Source organism: Euphorbia lathyris, chromosome 3 (genome assembly GCF_963576675.1).
Source record: "Euphorbia lathyris chromosome 3, ddEupLath1.1, whole genome shotgun sequence".
NCBI classification, from domain to species: Eukaryota; Viridiplantae; Streptophyta; class Magnoliopsida; order Malpighiales; family Euphorbiaceae; genus Euphorbia; species Euphorbia lathyris.
In genome coordinates this window covers 56,947,757-56,970,890 of record NC_088912.1, presented here as the reverse complement: position 1 = coordinate 56,970,890, position 23,134 = coordinate 56,947,757, and the positions used below count along the sequence as shown (strand labels likewise).

General features: G+C 36.3%; 1 protein-coding gene across 1 annotated transcript; it reads left to right on the top strand.

Annotated features, from left to right (window-relative positions):
* Positions 1-4,123: 4,123 nt before the first annotated feature.
* Positions 4,124-18,676, top strand: LOC136223176 (protein STRICTOSIDINE SYNTHASE-LIKE 3). Its single transcript, XM_066011046.1, has 4 exons — positions 4,124-4,595; positions 4,853-5,128; positions 5,656-5,823; positions 18,151-18,676. Exons 1-4 carry the CDS (start codon positions 4,267-4,269, stop codon positions 18,554-18,556), a joined length of 1,179 nt encoding a protein of 392 aa, XP_065867118.1. The 5' UTR covers positions 4,124-4,266; the 3' UTR covers positions 18,557-18,676.
* Positions 18,677-23,134: the final 4,458 nt, after the last annotated feature.

The following is a 23,134-nucleotide window of genomic DNA, read 5'->3' as shown; positions in this document are numbered from 1 at the left end:
CTGTACAGACTGTGCGTTTTATGATGGATTTGCCTAGTTTTAGTTGTTTGAATTTTGTCTCCCCGAGTCTGGAAGTTCCGAAAATTTTGAAATTTTTAAATCTTCTTTCACAATTAGTAACCCTTGCCTAATTGCATTTCCCCAAAAATAGTGAGAACTCGAGCCTGCAAATGCATCTAAATTATGCATTAATTTTTTCTGAGTGGGCCAGCACTCACTATCTTTAGGGAGAATTTGCCGTGGTTTGCCCTGTTGAAATGGAGATTCTTTTTGACAATCATAGGAGGAAAAAGGCAATTAGATTCCCCTTCCGCTACACAAAAATCCACATGTGCTTTGCACTCCAAATTTTAGGATAGCCAACTTGAGCCATAACCTGCTCTTTATATAGACCACGCAAAGAAACCCTTTCCATTCACTGATATTCCTAAATAACCCGAATTCTGTCTTGTGCTTCAAAACCAACTGCTTAATTTGAAATCATGTGTTTTTAAAGACACACAAATCAGGAGAACAAAGGCAATTGAGCAGATAATGTTAAAGATAAGATAGAAAGGAACCTGGGAATTATGTGTGTGGTTGGAAAGATCTTTAATGATTAATATGAATAGAAAGGGTAATTTGTTATGAGAATCAGGCTGTGTGGGTCGGGTAAGGAAAGAAATGATAAGATGTTGAAAGCTGAGTAGGTTAAATAATTTGCATAAAGACAGAATTTATACACTTAAATAGTCTCTCACTGTCAAACCAGAACCTGAGCGTAACATTACAACCTTTGTCAAGTCCTTTGGACTATGTTTGGAAGAATTTTGACCCATAGATTCAGGACCAAAAGGCAAAATCACACTCTAAGGGTGTGGTGACTGAGCTAAGGAGTGAAGTCGCATTCTTTTTCCTATGGTAAATAATGCCATGCGAGAGTGAGTGAATTATTCCAGTCCTTAGTGAGGCATGTCTGGCGAGTTAGTTGCTCCTGGTGAAAGTAGAAGTCTAATTTTAAGCTTTAAGGAATTTCTCGATTAAGGGCATAATTGAAAAACAAGCTTTACCTTTCTCAATGAGATCATAGCTCGCATCTGTCAACTATTTCCGCTGAACAAAACAATTTCTTTTCTCCATATCTTTCTCTGTAATATTTCATTCCTAACTCTTCTTCCGATTAAATTCTTTTTCCTTCTTACATTTGGTTGCTTGAGGACAAGCAAAGATTCAATTTGGGGGTATTTGTTAGGCATGGAATTGACTAAGTTTAATCACAATATTTATACGAGAATTGGGGTGTTTTCTGTTATATTGCGAGAATGAAGGGCTGATTAATGTTTTTTTGCAGATAAGTAAAGATTAAGCTGAACAACGCCGGAAACAGCTTGTTTCGCAACTGCCAAAGAGGAGTGGAGCCTTTTATGATCCAGCGGTCAAACGCCGGATAACCTGATGACGAACAGCGACAGAACAGAAGTGGGTGTGGCAGAGGCAGCAGGTGGAAAGGTGTTTCAGTAGGCGTTATCTAAAGTAGCATGATGACAAGAAGTTTCGACCCTTGAGTGTTCAATGGTAAAAAAGGATCCATAATCATTTTCTGTTTGTTTTAGTTTTTAGTTGGAGTTGACTTATTTTCTGTAATACTTTTGAAAGGGTACTTTCGGATACCTATTTTGGCCCCGGTCTTTCTCCTTTAAATAGATGTAGCAAAGGAAAGATGGGGCATGTTCAGTATCGGATAGGATATTATAATTTAGAACAGAAAAGTCACTTTTTAGGAGGGAATAGAGCTCCAATGGAGTTTCTGAATGTATCAAGAACTTCTGATTGCTCACTGCTTGATATGAGTGAGTAATCCATTTTGAATGGCCAGTCCGGGCCGGTGAAGTAAGTCTTATAACTCTTGCAATGAATTTGTAGTATTTTGCCAATGATGTGTTGAGGAGGATTTATATTTCTGTGCTTCGGCATTTATGCATGTGATAGATGAATGTTAGGACACTGCTTGCATCTTCACTGATATCTCTATCAATCTCGCAACCTCGAAGCAGACATGTTAGATGGTTGTGTCAAAGGTTTTCTTAACAGAAATGCAGCTTTGATCTTAATGCAAGAAAGAAAGTTCCTTTAGGACGCTATTGGTTCTAGTAAATCTTAGGAACTTAAGAACACACGAAAGTTGACTTAAGTGGGCACTAAAGTTGATACTTTGACTTCATTGGTATTGTCACTAATTCGTTGGTTTGTTGTATGACCTTGCACAACCTGTTCGGCTGTGCCTAGCCTGTTCTACCCTTTTCAACTGTCAACTATTTGTCATTTCTTTTATAGCTTTAGCACTCTTTCGTCCTAACTGACCAAACTCAAACAATCAATCCTACTAAGAAGATACCTTTACACACACACACACACACACTGTTCAGCAACGATTTTCTCATATAATTTTGGATCTCAATCCCTGTGGAGACGATACTTGACTTATCACTTTATTACTTGTATCTAATACACTTGCTAGAGTCACATTCCCATGCAGATTTCTTCAATTTCCTTCTGCACTGTTTTCCTTTAGAGTTAGCTTGAAAAGCCCCCTCCATGTTGCCACCATCTCTGATATTGATTCTCTCCTCAAAAGCTTGAAGCTTACTTATAATTTCAGTAATTGATAGAGATTTCACATCACAAAACTCTTCAATTGCTGAAATTTTCGATTCAAATTTTGATGGGAGGCTTACCATTAGCTTCTCCTTCACCATTGAATCTGAAAACCCATTATCTAAGAGCTTGATTTTGTTCACTAAATTCATCAACTTGGAAGAATATTCAGATATCAACTCATCTTCTTTCATGCACCATTTTAATCCTTTAAATCTAACGGTAATATTTTATAAAATTAACTTTTTTAATCCTTTGTAAATTAATTTAATTACTTTTTAAGAATAATATTAAGTATTTAATTAATTATTTTGTTGGATAAATATTTTTATATGGTATTTATAAAAAATATTGAATAAATTATTATGTTGGATAAAAATTATTAATTATATATTAATTAAGTAAATGTACAGTGTTTGTATGACAAGCTAATCCTACAAACAAATGGAAATAAAGAAGGATTACAATGTGTTGTTAATTGTTAGATGTGTTTTTGACTATGTGGCACAAAAAGCATGAACTTTTTTACATTCGGTCTTGTTTGATAAAGCACTTAATTGCTTAAATTAAAATGTTAAACACTTATTTAATTTAAATGCGTTTGATAACGGTTGTTTTTCCACCACTTAAATTAGTTAATTAAGTTAAAAACCACTTATTTTGATAAGTCAAAATATTTAACTTATCATTTTAAGTTAAACATTATCAACTCATACTTTTTTAAAAATTAAATCATTCAATATTTTCAGCACTTATAATATTCGGCACTTAAAATTCAGTGCTTATTTTTTCAGCACTTAATTTTCAGTTTTATCAAACAACACCGAAGTTTTATGGATTTAGAATTATCAATTTTATTGATTGATTTAAAAATAGTATAAGAACCTAAATTTACACCTAGATTTTTTATTTTTTATTTTATTTAGGCTTAATACATCAATTGCCCCCCGAACTTGTCCAAAAAGCTTGATTGGCCCCCTGAACTTTCAAAGTGTTCCGATAGCCCCCTGAACTTGCAAAAAATATTCAGTTAGCCCCCTGAACTTGCATAAAACGTAATCAATTGATCACTCGGTCGTAAAAAAGTAAGTTAAATGCGGAAGATGTATTCCACGTATCTTAGAATGTTATTGCATAATTAAAAAATAGATTAAAAAGGAAGTTATTGCATACTCAACTATACAATTTGTCTTCTCTAATATTAGAATCGTATATTCCGATTTTGGTCGTTTTACTTTTTATAAGACTCGTGGAATACATCTTCCGCATTTAACTTACTTTTTTACGATCAAGTGATCAATTGATTACGTTTTACGCAAGTTTAAGGGGCTAACTGGATATTTTTTGCAAGTTCAGGGAACTATCGGAACACTTTGAAAGTTCAGGGGGCCAATCAAGCTTTTTGGACAAGTTCAGGGGGCAAATGATGTATTAAGCCTTTTATTTATTTATTTTGAGCTACCCAAGAGGATGTCTGGAAAGAAGGAAATGCATGTGTAATTAGTTTACTTATCATTCAAATCCTATTTTCAAACGCTCACACTTGGGTTGGGTGGTAGTTGGCTCATAATACCTTTTCTCCTCCTCCTCCTCCTCTTTCTCTCTGTTACCTGGAAGTTGAAGAATCTGGCAATGAATCCTACTCGATTTCTCGCACTACTCTTCCTCCTTTTAGCATTGTATTGCGGCATCGATCCATTCAAGCACAGTGCTATCTCAGAATTCCCCGACTTCAAGTCGCACTACGTTGACTTGCCTGATTGGTCACTGCTTCCTACCGAGAAAGACGATGCTAATTTACTTCAGAGGTCGGAAATTAACTTCGTAGATCAAATCCAAGGCCCGGAAAGCATTGCGTTTGATCCTCTTGGACGTGGCCCTTATACTGGTATTGCTGATGGGAGAATTGTCTTCTGGGATGGACTTAAATGGACTGATTTTGCTTATACTTCACCAAATAGGTAAATTTTATTCGATTTTTTTGCGATGTTTTTCTTCTTATTTTATTTATGTCTACTACATCCATGATTAGCAAGGAATAAGATTAAACAAATGCAGAAACTCACTCTATTATTTGACTTATGAAGATTGCCTAGCCTAGATGATTTTCGTTATATTTCATATTGTACAAACAATAACAAACTCTTGTATTTTCTTGTATAATTTGTTCAACTGTGTGTGTAATCTGCTTGCTGCGTTTTCTTTTCTTGAAATTCAGATCAGAAATATGTAATCCCAAACCATCGCCATCGAGTTATTTGAAGAATGAGCATATCTGTGGCAGGCCTTTGGGGCTCCGATTTGATAAGAAAAATGGGGATTTGTACATAGCAGATGCATATCTCGGGCTGATGAAAGTAGGGCCAGAAGGTGGTATGGCAACATCTCTAACAACTGAGGCAGAAGGGATACCGCTGGGATTTACCAATGATCTAGACATTGATGAACAAGGGAATATTTACTTTACTGACAGCAGCACTCAATACCAGAGGAGGTTATGACATTTTTATTTTTTGGAATTGGAGGCTTTCTCATCTCTTATTAACACTATTACTGCTTCCCTTTATTGGAAAATGCTTCTGAAGCCACCTCCTTTACATAATCATACCGGACACATCTCAATGCCCACTTAATCTTTATTTCTCACCATTTTCCCACATTGAAGTAACTTTTTCTTAAGTTGATTAAGTTGCAGATAATAGGGGCTCACTTAAGGAGCCACTAAGAGTTCTAAAAGATAGTTTGATATGACCTTCTCCATCTTCTCCTTAAATTGGATCCCGGTCATTTTTACAGCAAGTTCCCTAACTTGAGTCCTATTAAATGCCTCACAGCCCTATTGCATCATATTCTGCTTTTTGAACCATGCAGACTATGACGTTATTAAAGTTTGTCCAAGTTCATCAGTCCAATTTGTTTGAAGAGGTGCCATAATTTCAATTCTTAAGTTGCAAGTATAGACTGCAATGCCTATTTTGTTTGTCTTCTATCTTTTGATGTGGTTTCCTAACATTCTTTCAGGAACTTCATGCAATTGGTTTTTTCATCAGAGGACAGTGGGAGGGTTCTAAAATACAATCTAACAACAAAGGAAACCACTGTCCTTGTGAGAAATCTTCAATTTCCAAATGGCCTGTCCTTAAGCAAGGATGGCACCTTCTTTGTGTTCTGTGAAGGAGCCATGGGTAGGTGAGTTTGTTTGCCTCTCTTTCTGCACATTTTTGCAAAGTCACACTGTCACAAACTTTGGATTTATTACTATTAAAGCAAAACTCTTTCTTCTTTTATTTTTTTTATCTTTTTTTTTTCTGAAATAGAAAAATTTGGAAGCCCAAAAAACTTACAAATATAAGAGGATTGTAGAGGCTCGGTAAGTCAGTAATTTTTCCCTGCCCAACCTGAAATATTTCTAGGGGAACAGCTTATTAAATAAGAAGTCAGACGAGTATAGTCATGTTGTGCTATTTAGTGTACACATAAGCAGGCTTTTCCTGCAGTTTGTTTGAATCTATAGATGCGGTTAGGAATTGCAGTTTGGAGGAACTGGACACTAAATTAGTAGGATCTTATGGAGGTATGGTACCTGCATGGTTTTAGGAACTCATTTCACCTGGTTGCTTTCAAATTAGATAATCCATATGTTTTGTCGTTTGTATTTAGTCCATGCATTTTTGTCATAACTAGGATTTCTGACAGTAGGGATTAGGGAAGAAATAGAATCTAGGGGAAAAGAGAAGAATAGAAAAGAAGAGAGAAACACAGAAATAGGAAGAAAAGAATAGAGAAGAGAGGAGAGGAAGAAGAAGAAGAAAGAAAAAGGAATAACTTCCATTAATAAAATATGATCTGTTACCTTACAGAGGAAGGACTCTAAATAGCTGTAAATAGTAGAAATGTTGTAACAAACTTCTAAAAGGCAAATAACAATTTCTAAAGCCATAAAACAAAGAAATCAACAATTGCTAAAGCAATTAACAATTTAAACTTTAAAACAAATAACCATCTAAGTAATTCCCCTTTAATTCTTACTATGATAACGTCACAATACCCTTCCCTTTAGTGCATTCTTGTCCCCAAGAATGTACAAAAAGCAGTGAAACTGCGGTTGCTAACACGGAATGATTCTCCCGAGTATTGTCCAATGCCGCTCCATAGTATTCCTTTTGGAGTAACTTTGCCACAGCTTGAATAAGCAAACGCATTGTGCCATCAAGCCTCTTGAAATTTAGACGATACTGCTTTAATGGATTCTCAACTAGGTCCAACATACCACTCCCCTGTGAGATGGCTTTGAAAGTTATTCCACGGGTTCCCCTTTAGGGATTACTACCCACTCAATAGCTATCTTGACCTCATCTAGGGCATCAGTTTTCTTAGACGATTTTGCTTTGTCTTCAAATTTGGAATCCCTCAATCCATCAGCACAATCACTTGACAAAACCCTTATGGTCTTTGCAATCTGCACTAGTGAGCTCGTCTTCTTCAACTTGGACTGCAACACAACTTGGATCATAGGATTTTTCTTCAACTTGGACTGCAACACAAGTATTGCATCTGCCTCATTGATATTTTCAGTTCATTAAACTGCAGTATCCATGTTCAACTTGGCTAATCCCTTAGATTATGCTTGCCTCTAAGAACCCATTGACATATAAGTGAAGTGGTGTCTCATCTTCCAAAGAATATTCTCCAATTTTAAAAGAAATGATGTCATTAGCAAGCACCCTTTCATTACTCATCTGGAGATTTGTTGGAAGAACCTCAATGTTATTTCGAACTGATGTTTTAGTGAAAGGTTCTATTTTTTACTTTTTCTTTAGAACTCCGAGGACACATCTTGCGGACTTCGACATATGGTGAATGACCTGAGAGAATGGATCCATAGTTGCTTCTAGTCTATAATGAACTCGTAATTCATCTTTTGAGATTATTTCCACTGCACAATTAAATGCTGAAGGTCCCTTCCTCTCCAACATTATCTTCTGGACTCATTTGTGGTTTGCTTATTCATCCCTTAGTGGAGCATTTTGTATTTCTCCAACAAGCATTTCCAGAGATGGATTCACTATCAAATTTTCTATTGTAACTCCATGAGCAGTGGCTACCAGCTGAATCCAACATTATGCAATTGTACTTCAACCATTGCTTCAATTTTCGTGCTTATTTCATCTACAACTATCACTTGAGTTGAGGCATATGATTTAGAAAATGCTTCTATCAATACTTTTGCCACAGTCCACTGCTAGGTGTGAAGGAGCACTACTAATTGCAGATTTTACTCCATTATCTACACTGTCACCAAGAGTTTCTCGGATAAGACCAACCCTCAGTCCTTCCAGTGGTCTAGATTCGATAAGATTTGAGGAAGCTAATTGAGATGTGAAATCAGGAATCTCTCTCACGCTGCTGGTGACATCATGTTTATCATGACTAGATATTGCATGAAGAAGGATCCTATCAAGAGACACCAACGATAGATGACAGTAAGGAAAAATTAGATAGTTAAAAGGAAACAGTGAACTAATATTATATAATCTCAATGAAACAATGACTGATACACAAAGGATAAGAACCACTCCAGTAATACCCTCCCCAGGGACCAGCCCCTAATCCCCTTCTCTCCGAAGGTGATTCCCAGAATAACTGAAAGCCAAATTGCCCTCAATAGATAGCCCCACCACTTATTTAAGACCCTAATGGACACTAGCAGACAACACACACACCTACAAGAATAACAATCACCTATTCCTATGCTACAAGTGTCCCCTTTTCTTTTTCTTTCTTTCATAAACTCTCCAGACCCTGGGCTTAGCACTCCTTTTAATGTCATTGCTAACATTGCCACCTTTTGTAGAAGTAGTCTTGTCCTTAAGACTGAATGCGGGAAATTGAGCCCTTATGCTAAGTTCATCTTCCCGCATGGCTTTTTCCGCTCCCCCTGCTTGCTAGTTGTCCAGGTTGCTAAGACTTCAGCGGGTTGTTCTGTTTCATCAATGGCCACTTCGAAACCCTCAAGTAAAGTTGGTTCCATTGAACGAGGTTTATTCGCTGACTTGAGCACTGAAGCATGAAATACCGGGTGCACCTTCGAAGGTTTTTGGTAGTTTTAGCTCGTAGGTTACCCGACCAATATGTCTTAGAACCTGAAATGGTGCGTAAAAGCGAGCAACCGGTTTTTGATTGATCCGGTGGGCTACTAATTGTTGTTTGTGTGGTCGCAGCTTCAAATAAACCCAGTCTCCGTTCTTCCAAGTACATCCCTTTGTTGTAAATCAACCCTCTCTTTCATTGTGTGTCTGGCCTTGAGCAGGTTGGTTTTCAATTGTGCTAGCACCTCTGAGCGGTTTCCTGCCATACACTACCTCGAACGGGTTCACTCCCGTAGAGATGTGGAATGCTGTGTTGAACCAATATTCATCCCATGGTAACCAGTGAGCCCAGTTACGAAAGTAAGCTTCCAAGCAATGATTGGTAACTTCCCTCTATCCATCTGCCTCGGGGTGATAAGTGGAAGACATGTTCAAGGACATACCTTGCAATTTGAACAAATCTCACTAGAAATTGCTCATGAAGACAAGGTCCCGGTAACTTACAATTGTTAGGGGAATGCCATGGAGAAGAATGTTCTCTTTGACAAATATCTCTACAATCGATTTAGCTGAATATGGATGTTTAAGGGCAATAAAGTGCATTTTTGCTTAACCGATCCACCACTCATGATATTGCATCAAAACCTTTCGACTTGGGTAAGCCCGTTATAAAATCAATAGACATTTCTGTCCAAACTACCTCCAGAACATTTAGAGGTTGCAGCAGCCCAACGTAGACGCTTAAATGCCTTAAAGCGTAGAAAGATGTCACAATTTTTGACAAATTCCTGCATTGATGTACTTATAACCGCCCAATATATGTTGGCGGCTAGTCTATGATAGGTACGTTAGAACCCCGAGTGCCCTCCCGATGGTGAAGACTGAAATTCTTGCAACAAGGAAGGAATCAACAGTGAAGTCGCGGAAATTACCAGCCTGTTCTTGTAAAGGAGGATACCTTCCTTAAGCGGGAAGCCTAGGCGAGAATTTGGGTCCCTCGTTAAATCGGATTTGACTGTTCTCAGATGTGCGTGCATCTTCCTCGACTTCCCATAACAATCGAGCTCCATCTTCCCATCGCGGATATGACGTGCGCATGGAGAGTTCCCCATCTTCATCCCTCCTTGAAAGAGCATTTGCTGCAATATTTAGTTTTCCGGGTTTGTAAAATATCTCAAAGTGGTATCCCAGCAGCTTTGCCATCCAATTTTGTTGATCCGGCGTGGTAATACGTTGATTGAGGAGATGCTTCAAACTCTTTTGGTCGGTATTTACCTGGAACTTTCTACCCCTTAAATATGTTCTCTAATGTTGAATGGGCAACGCTAAACCCATTCTCTCCTTGTCATAAGCCAGATTTTGCCAAGTCGTCTGTGATATCTCCCTCTTCATCCGAATAAGCCACAAAAGGCAAAAAAGACATTAACATCTATGACCTGCGGAGTATAATTCATCACAATTAGAAAGTTGTCCTTGAGCCCTATGTTTTGCCATTTTTGTACGAGACAACCTTTTGATTAGAGGCGGATCGCTCCTGCCCATACTCAAAGCTTTTGTGTTGTTAGAGCATCTCCAATGGTTAAACCATATAACCACTCAATAGCCATGACACATCATCTTTGGAAGCCCATTCAATAAAGTTTTATTCCATCATACTATCTTACTCCAATGGTTAAACACTACAACCACTCAATCAAATGGACCTACTATTAAATCATATTTTTTTATTATTTTCTATACCACTAATTTAACTACATAATTAATTTTGTTTTTTTTCCTATAACTACATAATTAATAATTTAATTATTTTTCTCTAATTAATAATTTTATATACAAATAGAACATGTATTTAAACGTAATTTTTTTTAACAAAGTATAAGAAGTAAATTAACTGCTATGTACTACAATACTAGGCAGATTTAAAAAATTAAATATTAAAGAAATAAGACTTTAAAGAAATGAGATTTAAAAAAATAAAAGAAATGAGACTTAAGTATAGGCGGTGATACTTAAAAAAAAATATTGGTGGTGATGTTATATAAAATGAGGGCTAAATATTAAAAAAAAGAATAAAAAAAATACTAGGCTATGAGCATAAAAGAATAGCTAACTATTAAAAAAAAAAAAAAAAGAGTGCTCAACCGGTTGGTAATTGTCATTTTTTATCATATTTTCTCCAATGGGAGAGTATGATACAATGGGGTATATTGAGTGGTTCATTATACTCCATTAGAGATGTTCTTAGTCACTGAAGTCTTTTATTCACGGTTGGCTTGAATGGAGGGTAATGAGTTGATCCCCTTAGGCACTGCCCATGAATAACTGGCTCGCCCCATGCTAGTTCCCATGCTAGTTCTTCGGTTGATTTGCAACTTTCGTTCCAAAACCCTTGTAAAATTCATAGCGGTAGCCAGACTTGGAAGATTTTGCATCTCCATATCCATCCTTAAGTTTTCAAACAACCCGACAGTAAATAGGTCGATTTGTTGGTCACTCATAGATATAGCCCTAGCAAGAAGGGTTTGGAATTATTGCTGGTACTCTTTCACCGTTCCCGTTTGTCCGTTTGTCGGAGATTAGTTAATTCACCCAAGGAGTAACTGCTCAATGGAGGCCCAAAACGTAGCAAACAAACTTGTCCCAAGTGTGTCCTGACGTCGATAGTACCACAATTGTGCTTCTCTAGTCATGTAAATTCTCTCTTCCGTCTGTTCTTTGGTTACTGAAAAACTGCTCGCAACGCTACAACCAGCCTAAAGGACCCTCTTTTCCGTTGTAAGAAGGAAACTCAAGTCTAATATACTTTGGAACAACGGTGTTTGAATCTCGATGTTGGTCACCGTAATTCCCTGTTGCCTATGGTTCATTGTTTCCAATTGCAGCCCCACCTTCGGCTTCCTTTCCTTTTCGCAAAACATGCAATTCTAGCAAAGGTTGGATCCTTTCATGCTTTAGCAGCTCTTGGCTAAACTTCTTATCCGATTCTGCTACCTACGATCCGGATCCTGAACCTTGGCTGTCCTTTGTTCAAAATCACCCATGGCGATTGGCTCTGGTACCAATTTGTTTGGGTCTGCGAATATGATCTCCTCACGAGTCTTTCCATTGTGCACTCAAGCGTGATTTCCTTTTTCTTGTTTTTGTCCCTCCTTGAAGAACCTATTTTTCTTAACTTTATGAATGATGGGTTTTTTTATTAAAAAGCCATCGACTCTTCCTTATCTTTCTTCGATAAAAATTCTGAAAGAGATAGAATTCCTAACCACGTAAGGTATGCTTCCCAAATACGATTCTACCAATATTCTTTGTTTGAATTAAAAAAAACCTAACAAATACTACTAGCTAATAAAAACGGGGATTTTATAGAGAGGTGTTCCAACTCAGAAAAAACACCTTCCATACATTGTTTGACACCTGTCTCCCACCTCTTCAATTTTTAAAATTCCTTTTTCCTTTTAATCGTTAATAATAGATCTAATGTTTCTTCAAGAAAAAAGAAAAAACGGGGCAGAAGGAGGGAATCGCCGGAAGAGGAAAAATTGCCTCCGCAGTACCGCCGATATCAACTGCGGCAACCAGCGGAGCTCAATGGAAAGAAGAAAAAAAAAATTGTGCTGTAAAGACGGATGAGAAGTTGAAGAAACAACGACATTCAAAACCCAACACTTAAAAATCAAATTTCAAATTTCAAATCCCATAATTCATATTCACTTTGACAGTTCTGTGCAGCACTATCAAATAAATGAAATTTCAAGATAATGAAGATACTTGCACACAAAAGGGATGGGGTAAAAGAGCACAAAAAAAGGTCCTCATTTTTTCCATTAACACTATGATAAAATCTAATACTGATACAAAATTTCTACTTTCATCTATTGGGGAAGGTTTCAGACATTTGCAGAACAAGTTCAATTTTTTATTCAACTACAAAACACCTAGATCGTGATTACCAAAACATCTATTATCTTAACAGATAAACAACTTCCATCAACAAAGGTATTCCTATTTGAATTTAAGCAAGAACCGCTCTTCCTAAAATAAATCCCCATGTGAACCAGTAGTATAAGATCAATTAAATCACGAACCCAACGTCCCATGTATTGAGCTCTTCGTCGACGGAGGAGAGACGATCTTCGGACTTAGGAGAATCGACGTGCTTCTTGCAGTACTCAGTTGCCTTTGAAAGGATCCTGCTGGTGATATTAGGCAGAGGAATGTTGTTATCAGCGCAGTGGTCTTCAGGCCAGCAGAATTTGGATACAACCCATAAAACTTCAGTTTGTTTGCTAACCCACCCGAAATTGATTTGGACGAGCGTAAGGAAGCAACGGAGGACGTAGGCGGTCTGGACGAGCTGCTGTGGAGATCGGAAGTGGCACTGGAACGACGACGGTGGAGATCGGTGGCGCGTCGAACAAACAGAAAGAACAGGGAAGAAGTAAATTTGTTCTATTCCATCAAAACATATTTTTTTTTTTTTGCAAATAATAAAAAGGAATTTTAAAAATTGAAGAGGTGAGAGACAGGTGTCAAACAATGTATGGAAAGTGTTTTTTCTGAGTTGTAACACCCGGATCTCTCTATAAAATCCCAATAAAAACGAGATACTATCCTAAATAAGCAGCTACCAAACATAAAATAATAATTATTAAACACAACCCCATTTAGAAGGCGTTTGGTTCGCGCAAGGGTAATAGAATGGAATCAAAAAAGGAAAACAAGCAGAAATGAATGGAATGATCCCGAATTCCCTTATCTATTTGTTTCATTCCACAAAGGGAATAATATACCTCTAATTTTTTTTTTTTTTTTTTTTTTTTTTTGTGGCTGTTTGGTTCAAATGAGGTAATAAACCAAAAATTGTGTTTTTAACAATAATCTCTATAAATTGTGTCTCTATTAATAAATTAATCACATGTAAATATTAAGAATTAAAATCAATTACTTTCCATGGAATCGAAGAAACTGAAATAAAGTTAATAAAAAAACATAAATATTCTATTTTAAAAAGAAAATAATCATTTTAAAATAATTAAAAATAAATATTAAAAATGAACAATATGATAAAAGAAAAAAATATGGTCAAAGTTATTTTTCAGGACAAAAAGGTAAAAATAAATATAAGGATCAAAAGTAAATTAGTCTAAGGATAAAAGGCATAACTAAATAAGTATAAGGATCAAAACAAAAATAAAAAAAGTAAAATTTAGTCAACAACAACAAAGCCTTAGTCCCGAAATGATTCGGGGTCGGCTAACATGAACCATCATATAAAACCGTGAAAATCAAGTCGTGTCAGCGACACAGATTCGCTCCCTCCACTCCGTCCTATCCACTACCATATTTTCCTCAATTCCCAATAAACTCATATCACTCTCGATCACCCTCCTCCAAGTTTGCTTAGGTCTTCCCCTACCCCTCACCACTACATCCCTTTGCCACTCTTCGGTTCTCCTAACCGGCGCATCAAGCGCTCTACGTCTCACATGGCCAAACCACCTTAGTCGGTTTTCTCTCATTTTATTCTCAATAGATGTAACCCCTACTTTTGTCCTAATTATTTCATTACGCACCCGGTCCTTTCTCGTGTGACCACACATCCATCTCAACATACGCATCTCCGCCACCGACATCTTATGGATGTGGCAGTGTTTCACTGCCCAACACTCCGTACCATATAACAATGCTGGTCTAATTGCCGTCCGGTAGAATTTTCCCTTCAATCTATTAGGCATGCCGGGATCACAAAGGAAACCCGTAGCACTCTTCCACTTCGACCAACCAGCTTTAATCCTATGGGCAACATCTCCATCTACTTCTCCATCCGTTTGGATAATAGATCCTAAATACCGGAAGCAATCCGAGGCCTGAACAACTCTCCCATCTAGGGTGATTGTCCCTGCCTCCCTACTCCTACGGCCGCTAAACTTACACTCCAAATATTCTGTCTTACTTCGACTCAACTTAAAGCCTCTAGATTCTAGAGTTTGCCTCCATAGTTCCAACTTCATCTCCACTCCTTCTTTCGTCTCATCAACCAACACAATATCATCTGCAAACAGCATGCACCATGGTATACCATCTTGAAGTGAACTTGTTAGTTCATCCATAACGATGGCAAAAAGAAATGGGCTTAGTGCGGAACCTTGATGCACTCCAATCGTAATAGGAAACTCTTCAGTTTTCCCAACACTAGTACGTACACTCGTGCATACTCCCTCATACATGTCCTTTATGATGTCAATATATTTCCGCGAAATGCCTTTCCTTATCAAGGCCCACCAAAGTACTTCCCTTGGTACCTTATCATATGCTTTCTCCAAGTCAATGAAAACCATATGCAAGTCTTTCTTCTTATTTCGATAGTGCTCCGTTAATTGTCTCATTAGATGGATGGCTTCCATAGTTGATCTTCCCGGCATAAAGCCAAACTGGTTTTCCGAGATCTTCACCGTCCTCCTTAGCCTTTGTTCAATCACTCGCTCCCAAAGTTTCATAGTGTGACTCATTAATTTGATTCCCCGATAGTTGGCACAATCTTGGACATCGCCTTTGTTCTTATACAAAGGGATTAAGGTACTTTTCCTCCATTTTTGAGGAAATAAATTAAAAATATACAAGTATAAGGATCAAAAGTGAAATTAATTCAAAGATAAAAAAGTAAAAATAAATAAATATAAGGAACAAAATAAATTTAAAAAATAGAATAGAGACTAAAGTGGAATTTTATAAGGAGGGTAAATGTTTAAGTTAGTACGAGAGGGGAAAAGAGAATAGAAAACTTGAGAAGGGGTTGGAGAACGAGATTAGAGGTGTTAGGGGCAAACCCAAAACTAAAAAGAGATAAAAGGAAGTGAGCTGCTATTTACCGCAATATTTTTTCCACCTACCGCACTTTTTTGACAATTTTGCCCTTCTCATAATTTAAACTCAAAAAATCAAAACTCTTAAATCCTCTCTAGCTTTTTGGATTTTAAAAAAACCCGACCTAAAACGACATGCCACCAAAGGCATGAGCGGGTAAAGGCTTCATGAATGCTCCCGTAAGGTTTTTTTTTAAAAAATTACTCCGAAATCACGGGTTCCGCCTCCGAAACGGAGGCGGAATCCGTATGAATTTAGCCTAAATGGACGGGACGTGCCGTTTCCACCACGGGTGGAATGGACGAACTGCCCGTTCCACCCGTGGTGGAAATGGCACGCGCCGTTCGTTCCACCGTACATGCTCGTTCCACCGTACGGTGGAACGGTGCGCGCTGCCCGTTTAGGCCAAATCCATTTTAAAAAAAATTCAAAAAGAGAGAAAAAAAAAGTTTTGGTTTTTGAGAAAAAATTATGAAAAGGGCATAAATGTCAAAAAGAGTGCGGTAGGTGGAAAAAATATTGCGGTAAATAGCATTACCCTAAAAGGAATGATTGAATTAATAAAATAAACACTTAAAAGAACGGAACCTTCTCTTACTCTTATCTTTTCCTAAAACCTTAAGGGTACGTTTGGTAAGACGTAATGGACTTCGTAATGGAATGCCCATTACATCAAAAGCCCATTACTATGTTTGGATGCAATTTTTAATTTTATTGGAATGTAATGAGAAAACCATAGTTACATTTTGTTCAATAAAGCTTGTAATCCCCGTTACATAGAAAAATGAGTTGAATTCTCATTACATCCAAAGCATGTAATCTTAATTGTTACCCTCAAAGCTTCTCTAATCTCTTATTTATCAATCTCACACCTCAATCTAACCTCTTATCATTTTCAAAAACGCAAAAAGTAGAAAAATATGAAAATTTAAAAACGAGAAAAAAGTAATTTTTATATATGCACTAATTAAATTGATTTCAAGAAATCTAATTTTGTATTTGATTTTGATTTTTTTACATTTTTTGCATTTTTCGTGTTTTTCGTTTTATCTCATTTTTCACGTTATCGTGTTTTTCGTTAATTTTAATTGTGCAAATAAAATTTTCTGGTTATATTTATTTAGGTAAACATAAATATTGTAATGGTAATTACATTTCTTCATTATCACCATTCCATTACATTACAAGTTTGATTACATTACAAGTTTGATTACATTACATTGCATTACGGCATACCAAACGGACCCTAAGGACTTGATTGGATGAAGGGTAGGAAAGGGTAAATAAGAGAAGGGTAGGGAAAGGTAAAGAAGGGGAAGGACGTGTAATTTCTAACCCTTCAAAACCCACTGAATTGGTGGGTTGAAAATTGGATGAAATTTCTTAAAAAAACCATTCAAAACCCCTCCACCCTTCTAATTTTTTTGTGTTCCAAACATGGGTTTGTAAAAACTCTTACTAACCCTTCCCCCTCCCAAACAAGCGTTTCTATCCGTCCTTACTAACCCTTCTCTTATTAACCCCTCTAAACCCCATCCAATCAAGCCCTTAAACAAACGACCCTTAACGCTGAAGCGGCCCCACATCCACCTAAGCAACAGCTGTCTTCTCCTTTCGTTTGCGGCTGTAATGTTTTCCCACAAAAGCATCCGTAAGATAATTCCTCTTGTAATATAGTTCCATTCGTTGATTCTATTCAGAAATGCACAGAATTTTGAGCTTTTTTATGCATCAACCCAGCCAGCAGTAGCTTCAACTTGCTTACTGAGTTTAGCATTGAAGGATCGGATCTGTGGATCAAGGGCTTCCATAGCTGCCAATGTTACTGACCACCCAAATTCTTTTGGCCAAGGAAAGGTGTCTATGATACCGACGTCAGAACTAGGATTTCAGTAGGGATTAGGGCAGAAATAGAATTTAGGGGAGAAGAATAGAAAAGAAGATAGAAACAGAGAAATGGGAAGAAGAGACATAGATATGAGAAGACGAGAGAAGAAGGAATAACTTTCATTCATAAATCCTGATCCGTTACCTTACAAAGGAAGGACTCTAAATAGGAATAATTACTCTTGATGTGGCAGCAGTTACAATTCATACACCTGTAAATTGTATAGCTGTTGTAACAAACTTCTAAAAGGAAAATAACAACTTCTAAAGCCATAAACAAAGCAATTAACAAGTTAAAGTGTAAAACAAACAACCATCTAAATAATTCCTCTTTAATTCTTAATCTGATAACGTGACAAATTTCTAGTCATTTTACTGTCTTAATTTGCCTTTATATTTTAAACATGACATGAATTCTAACTTGGCGTTTTTAATAAGGAGTATTTCTGTTATTGTTTAAGTTTTAGTAACTCGGTAATGCTTGCTTGAGACAAAATTGCAAGCTGGCCGACATGGAGAGAACCTAATTTTAAGGTCCATATACTGTTGTGATTTTCACTTGGTAGGATTCAAGAGAGAACATCCAAATTTGCTTTGGTGTCTTGGAGAGCCATCAGAAACCATATTAATCTTTCATTTAGCTTTACTGGGACTAATTTTAGTTTACAATTTGCAGACTGCGCAAGTATTGGTTGAAAGGCGATAAAGTAGGGAGTTTGGAAGTATTGGCTATATTACCGGGATTTCCGGACAATGTGAGGACTAATGAAGAGGGTAACTTTTGGGTAGCACTTCACTGTCGCAGGACAAATTATGCTTACTTTTTTGCATTATACCCAAAACTGAGGACATTGATGCTAAAGCTTCCAATTCCAACAATGGTTCATTACATGCTTCAGATTGGGGGGCGGCTTCACGCAGTGGCTATAAAGTACAGCCCAGAAGGCAAAGTTGTACAGATATTGGAAGACAGTGAGGGCAAGGTTGTTAAAGCAATCAGTGAGGTGGAAGAGAAAGATGGAAAGCTATGGATGGGTAGCGTTCTGATGCCTTTTGTTGCAGTTTACAACTTGGCTGCTTGAAAATAGTGTTCCCGGGTTCCGGGGAAACATTTATAAATAAGTAGGTTCTACTCATATCTCCCTCGTTTTAGCTACTTTCTACCAGTTTATATCTCAAAGAAGTTGGGTGTATTTTTGTAATTAGTGGGTTCATCTTAACTCATTTATGAGGCATGCAAAAAAAAAAAAAAAAAAAAAAAAAAAAACAACTTAGTTCACCTGAACTAATAGTTGACTAGCCATTTGCTCCCTATGTTGCTGCTCTGTCCAAAACTGAAATTCCGGAGACAGCATTCGATATGGTGCAAGTGGCGGAAGTCCAACAAAAACATCAGCCACCCCAGCTGCTGCGTTAGAAATTAGAATAGGATAACTAGGAGCCGAGAACACACGCGCTCCTTCTCCTATTATATCCACTTAAAACTTTAATCCAAGTACCATCAAGGTTGGGTTGAATGGTTAAAGAATTCAAGCTGTTTAAACTAGATCTCGAGTTCGAATTCTAACATACACAGAAAGCTTTAATTGGAAGATGATCCATTTAAAGGGTGCCCGACGATCCTCAAACCGAATAATTGGATAAACTGTAAAAAAAACTTTAATCCTAATGATAATAATCAATAAATATGTAATACAAACCCAAGATAGTAAGAAGATAAAAAAAAGTCTAGGAATTATGAAGTCTATAAATTTTTACAAAACCGACTATTTATCACTCCATCCATAAATTTTATATATTTTGTATAAAATGCTAAATTCATCATTCCATCACTTATAAAATTTTATATATATATATATAATTATATTTTTATTATATTAATAATTTAAAGTAATTTACTATTAAAATTAGGGTTGATTTCAAATAAAACCTTTGTGGTTTCATGGTTTTGTAGATTGATGCCTGTGTTTTTTTTTTTACAAAACAAACTTTATGATTTGCGTCGTTAGTAAAATCAAGGTAAATGCCTTAATTATGTTAAAATGATTACGTGACAAGAGGGTATTTTAGGGGAAACTTCTTCAACACAACCCCCAAAACATAATTCCCTATGTCGAAACCATAAATCATATATAGTGGAAATTTTTATGTTTTTTTACTAGTTTGACAGTTTATTAACTAAATTGATGTTCAAGTTCATTTTATACGGCTACAATTTGATTTAAGGTCCGTATTTTGTCAATATTTAAATGTAATTAAAAAAACATGCTTTTGATTGTCATCAGAATTTAACAATGTGCCGACAAAAAAAAAAATTTAACAATGTAATTTCAAATATTTTATTTTGTAAAAACAATCATACCACATGCCTCTATTTGCAAACTTTTAAACCACATTGATGTGTTTGCAAATAGGGCAATCACAATTTTTCTTTTTGTACTTGCCTTTTTTTTGGTAATTTATCTGACTGCTTGATTCAAGGTTTATTAACCCTTTAGGTGGATATAACCTTGATTAGTTAGATATAGGTTGCGTAGAGAACCTATATGTATTGTAATAAACTTCTCAATAAGTCGTGCATGTATTCCACTGTAGATCCCAACAATGGCTTCAACTTCAAAATCAATTATAACTGAAATTAACAAAGACCTCAAACTTAATAGAGATAATTATGATGGTTGGAGCATCAAGATCCAGTATGTGCTGGAACACCTTAAGGTCATTGACATCTTGTAAACGATCTTGGCTAAACCTGAGGTGGGAGCTACTGCTCATCACATGAGGGACAAAGAAGCTTATATGGCTTGAAAAAGAATAATTCCACAACCCATTTCTTCTTGCTTAGTGCAATGGATGACAACCTCACTAAGGGGTTTCGAACTAGCGAGACAACAAAGAACCTATTGGCTTCTTTGAAGGACAAGTTTAGAGGTACATCTTTGACAAAGCTCCAGCCTCTGAAATCAAGTTCGATATTTACAAGAAGAAAGTTGATCACACTTTGAAAAAACATCCGAGGGAGATGTCCAACATGATCAGTGAGCTTAATGCACAAGGTCATAACTTGACCGATGAGCAGAAAGTCCAGGCAGTTATTCGCTCATTGCCTAACATTTGGGAGCATATGAAGATTCACCTAACTTATTCTACATCTGCCAAGACATTTGAGGATGTGAGTCTCCATTTTGAGCTTGAGGAGGAATAGTTAACATATTTTAAGATCCATTCTGAAGCTAACTATGATGGTTTACACTTAGTTGGACACAAATCCAATGCTTAAGACAAGAAACATAAGCGTTTCTATGGCAATGGCAAAGATTAGGCCAAAGTTCCCAAAAAATCAGAAAAAGAAAAAGGCTAACATCTCACGCGTGAAATGTTTCAACTTCCAAAGGAAAGAGAAATATACAAATGATTGCATTGTCCCTAAGGTACATTCAATTAACTCACATATGAGTCAAATTTTTGTATATACTACTGTCATGCCAACTGAATTTAGTACTATATGGATTGTTGATTCAAGTGCCACGAACCATGTGACAAAGGATCAAGATGACTTCATCGAATTTCGACGAATTCCAGTAGGATCTGGTAGGAATAGAACAGACAAAGTCTGTGACTTAGACACGGTGAAATTAAAAAAATTACATTCCCGATCCCATAGATCTTGTTATATTCATTAAATGACAATAACTACTAGACTAGTGAAAAGAGTTAAACGTGTTTACCTCTTGAAGTGCAAAACCTTTGAATATTTTGATCCTTGAATCAACTTGGAATAAATTCCCACGAGTAAAACGTCTCCAATAGTGATCCACAAGAATGTCGTTGTCTTAGTTGACATATCCTACTAGACCTACGAGGTACTAATGCTTCCCACGCCTTTGACTGGGAAACAAGTTCGGGTCTTCTTGAGGTTTAGAGTGTATCTTGTTATCTTGAACTTCGTCAAGTTCAATCACACTTCCACTGCGCTTTTCTGGTAGAAACTCTTTTTTTCTTCTTCTGAAAAACGACGTGTTTGGATACTATTACTTTCTTATCATCTATATGATAAAAAGTATTAACCCACAGTTTCTTTCGGGTATAAAATGAAAATACACTTATTAGACTTAGGTTCTAACTTATCTCACACTATACAATTAACATATGCTGAATAACCCCAAATTCGTATAAATGAAATTCTTGGTTTATTTCCCATGAACAATTAATAAGGTGTAGAAGGTACTTATGAGGTTGAAACTCGATTAAGGGTAAACAAGTCGATTTCTAAAGCATACCCTAGAAATATTTAAGAAAGGTTGTTGAGCCCATCATGAATCGCACCATATCTAATCGAGTACAAACCCTCATTTCTAAGACATTATTGTATTCTATGTGTATAAGGTGGAATCTATTGGGAGAGGATGTCATTTTCTTTTAGATAATTTAGAAACTCATCGTAAATGTATTCTCCACCATGATCCGATTGTAGTGTTTTAATACTTCTACTAGTTTTATCTCTACTTCATTTCTATATTCCTTGAACCTATCAAAGCTTTTGATTTGAATTCCATTAAGTATATGTATCTTGAATGATCATCAATAGAGCTAATTAAGTAGTTATATCCTTCCCTAACTGGAGTTGTCATCACAACACATACATAGGTATGTACGAGTCCTATGACTTTGGTGGCATGGTCTCCCTTGTTATAAAAAGGTGTTTTGATAATTTTCCCAATAAGCAAGATGGCATGCCCCAATTTTTGTACTCAAAGGTATCTAAAAGTCACCACTACAAAGTTTAGATATGCGTTTATCACTTATATATGACCTAAATGACAATGCAATAGATAGGTAGGATTATTTTTATTATCTAATATTGGTCTCTCGGTATATATGCTATAAGTTGAAATATTGTTCTCTAAATTGTAAATACCATTATTTTCAATTCTAGAAAAGTAATAAACTCCATTATTATGATAAGAAGAATAGTCATTCTTTAATACAAAAACCATCATTAACTAAATAGTTAATTAAAATAATATTCTAGGACATGTCAGGCACAAACAAACATTGTTTTAAAACTAATACAAGTCTAGATGGTTACAACATGATCAACAACCTTTGCTCTATTCCTAGTGTGATTGATCATCTCTCCTTTCTTCAACACTACGTCAAATACCTCTTCAGATGACGGTTAAAAACTGTCATCCCGCAAGATATAAATTTATCATAGGGCTCGCTGCCATCTGATGGTACTTCAGATGACGGTCGCGTTTTGTCATCCGTAATAGCCTCACATGACAGCGACCAAATAGCGAGCTGTCATCTGACCACTAATTATATGGGTTTATCTAATAACAACTGTCATCGAATATATGTTCTCATGACACTATTTTTAAATAATCTGTCAAAATATCAAGTTAAAATGAAGCTATTATGTTAATGTTATGACAGTTTTTATTTTCCTGACTGTTGTTGTAACGTAATTCACATGACATAATTTGTATAAAATCCTGTTGTTGGAACGTAATTAGTATAGCATTTTCTTATAAGAATTTTGTCATTGTTTTTTTTTACCTCTTTCATGAATCTGTATAAATAACCAAAGTTTCTTGTAAATAATGTGCAAATAACCTTTATATATAACAATAAACTTGTACATATATGAAGATCAC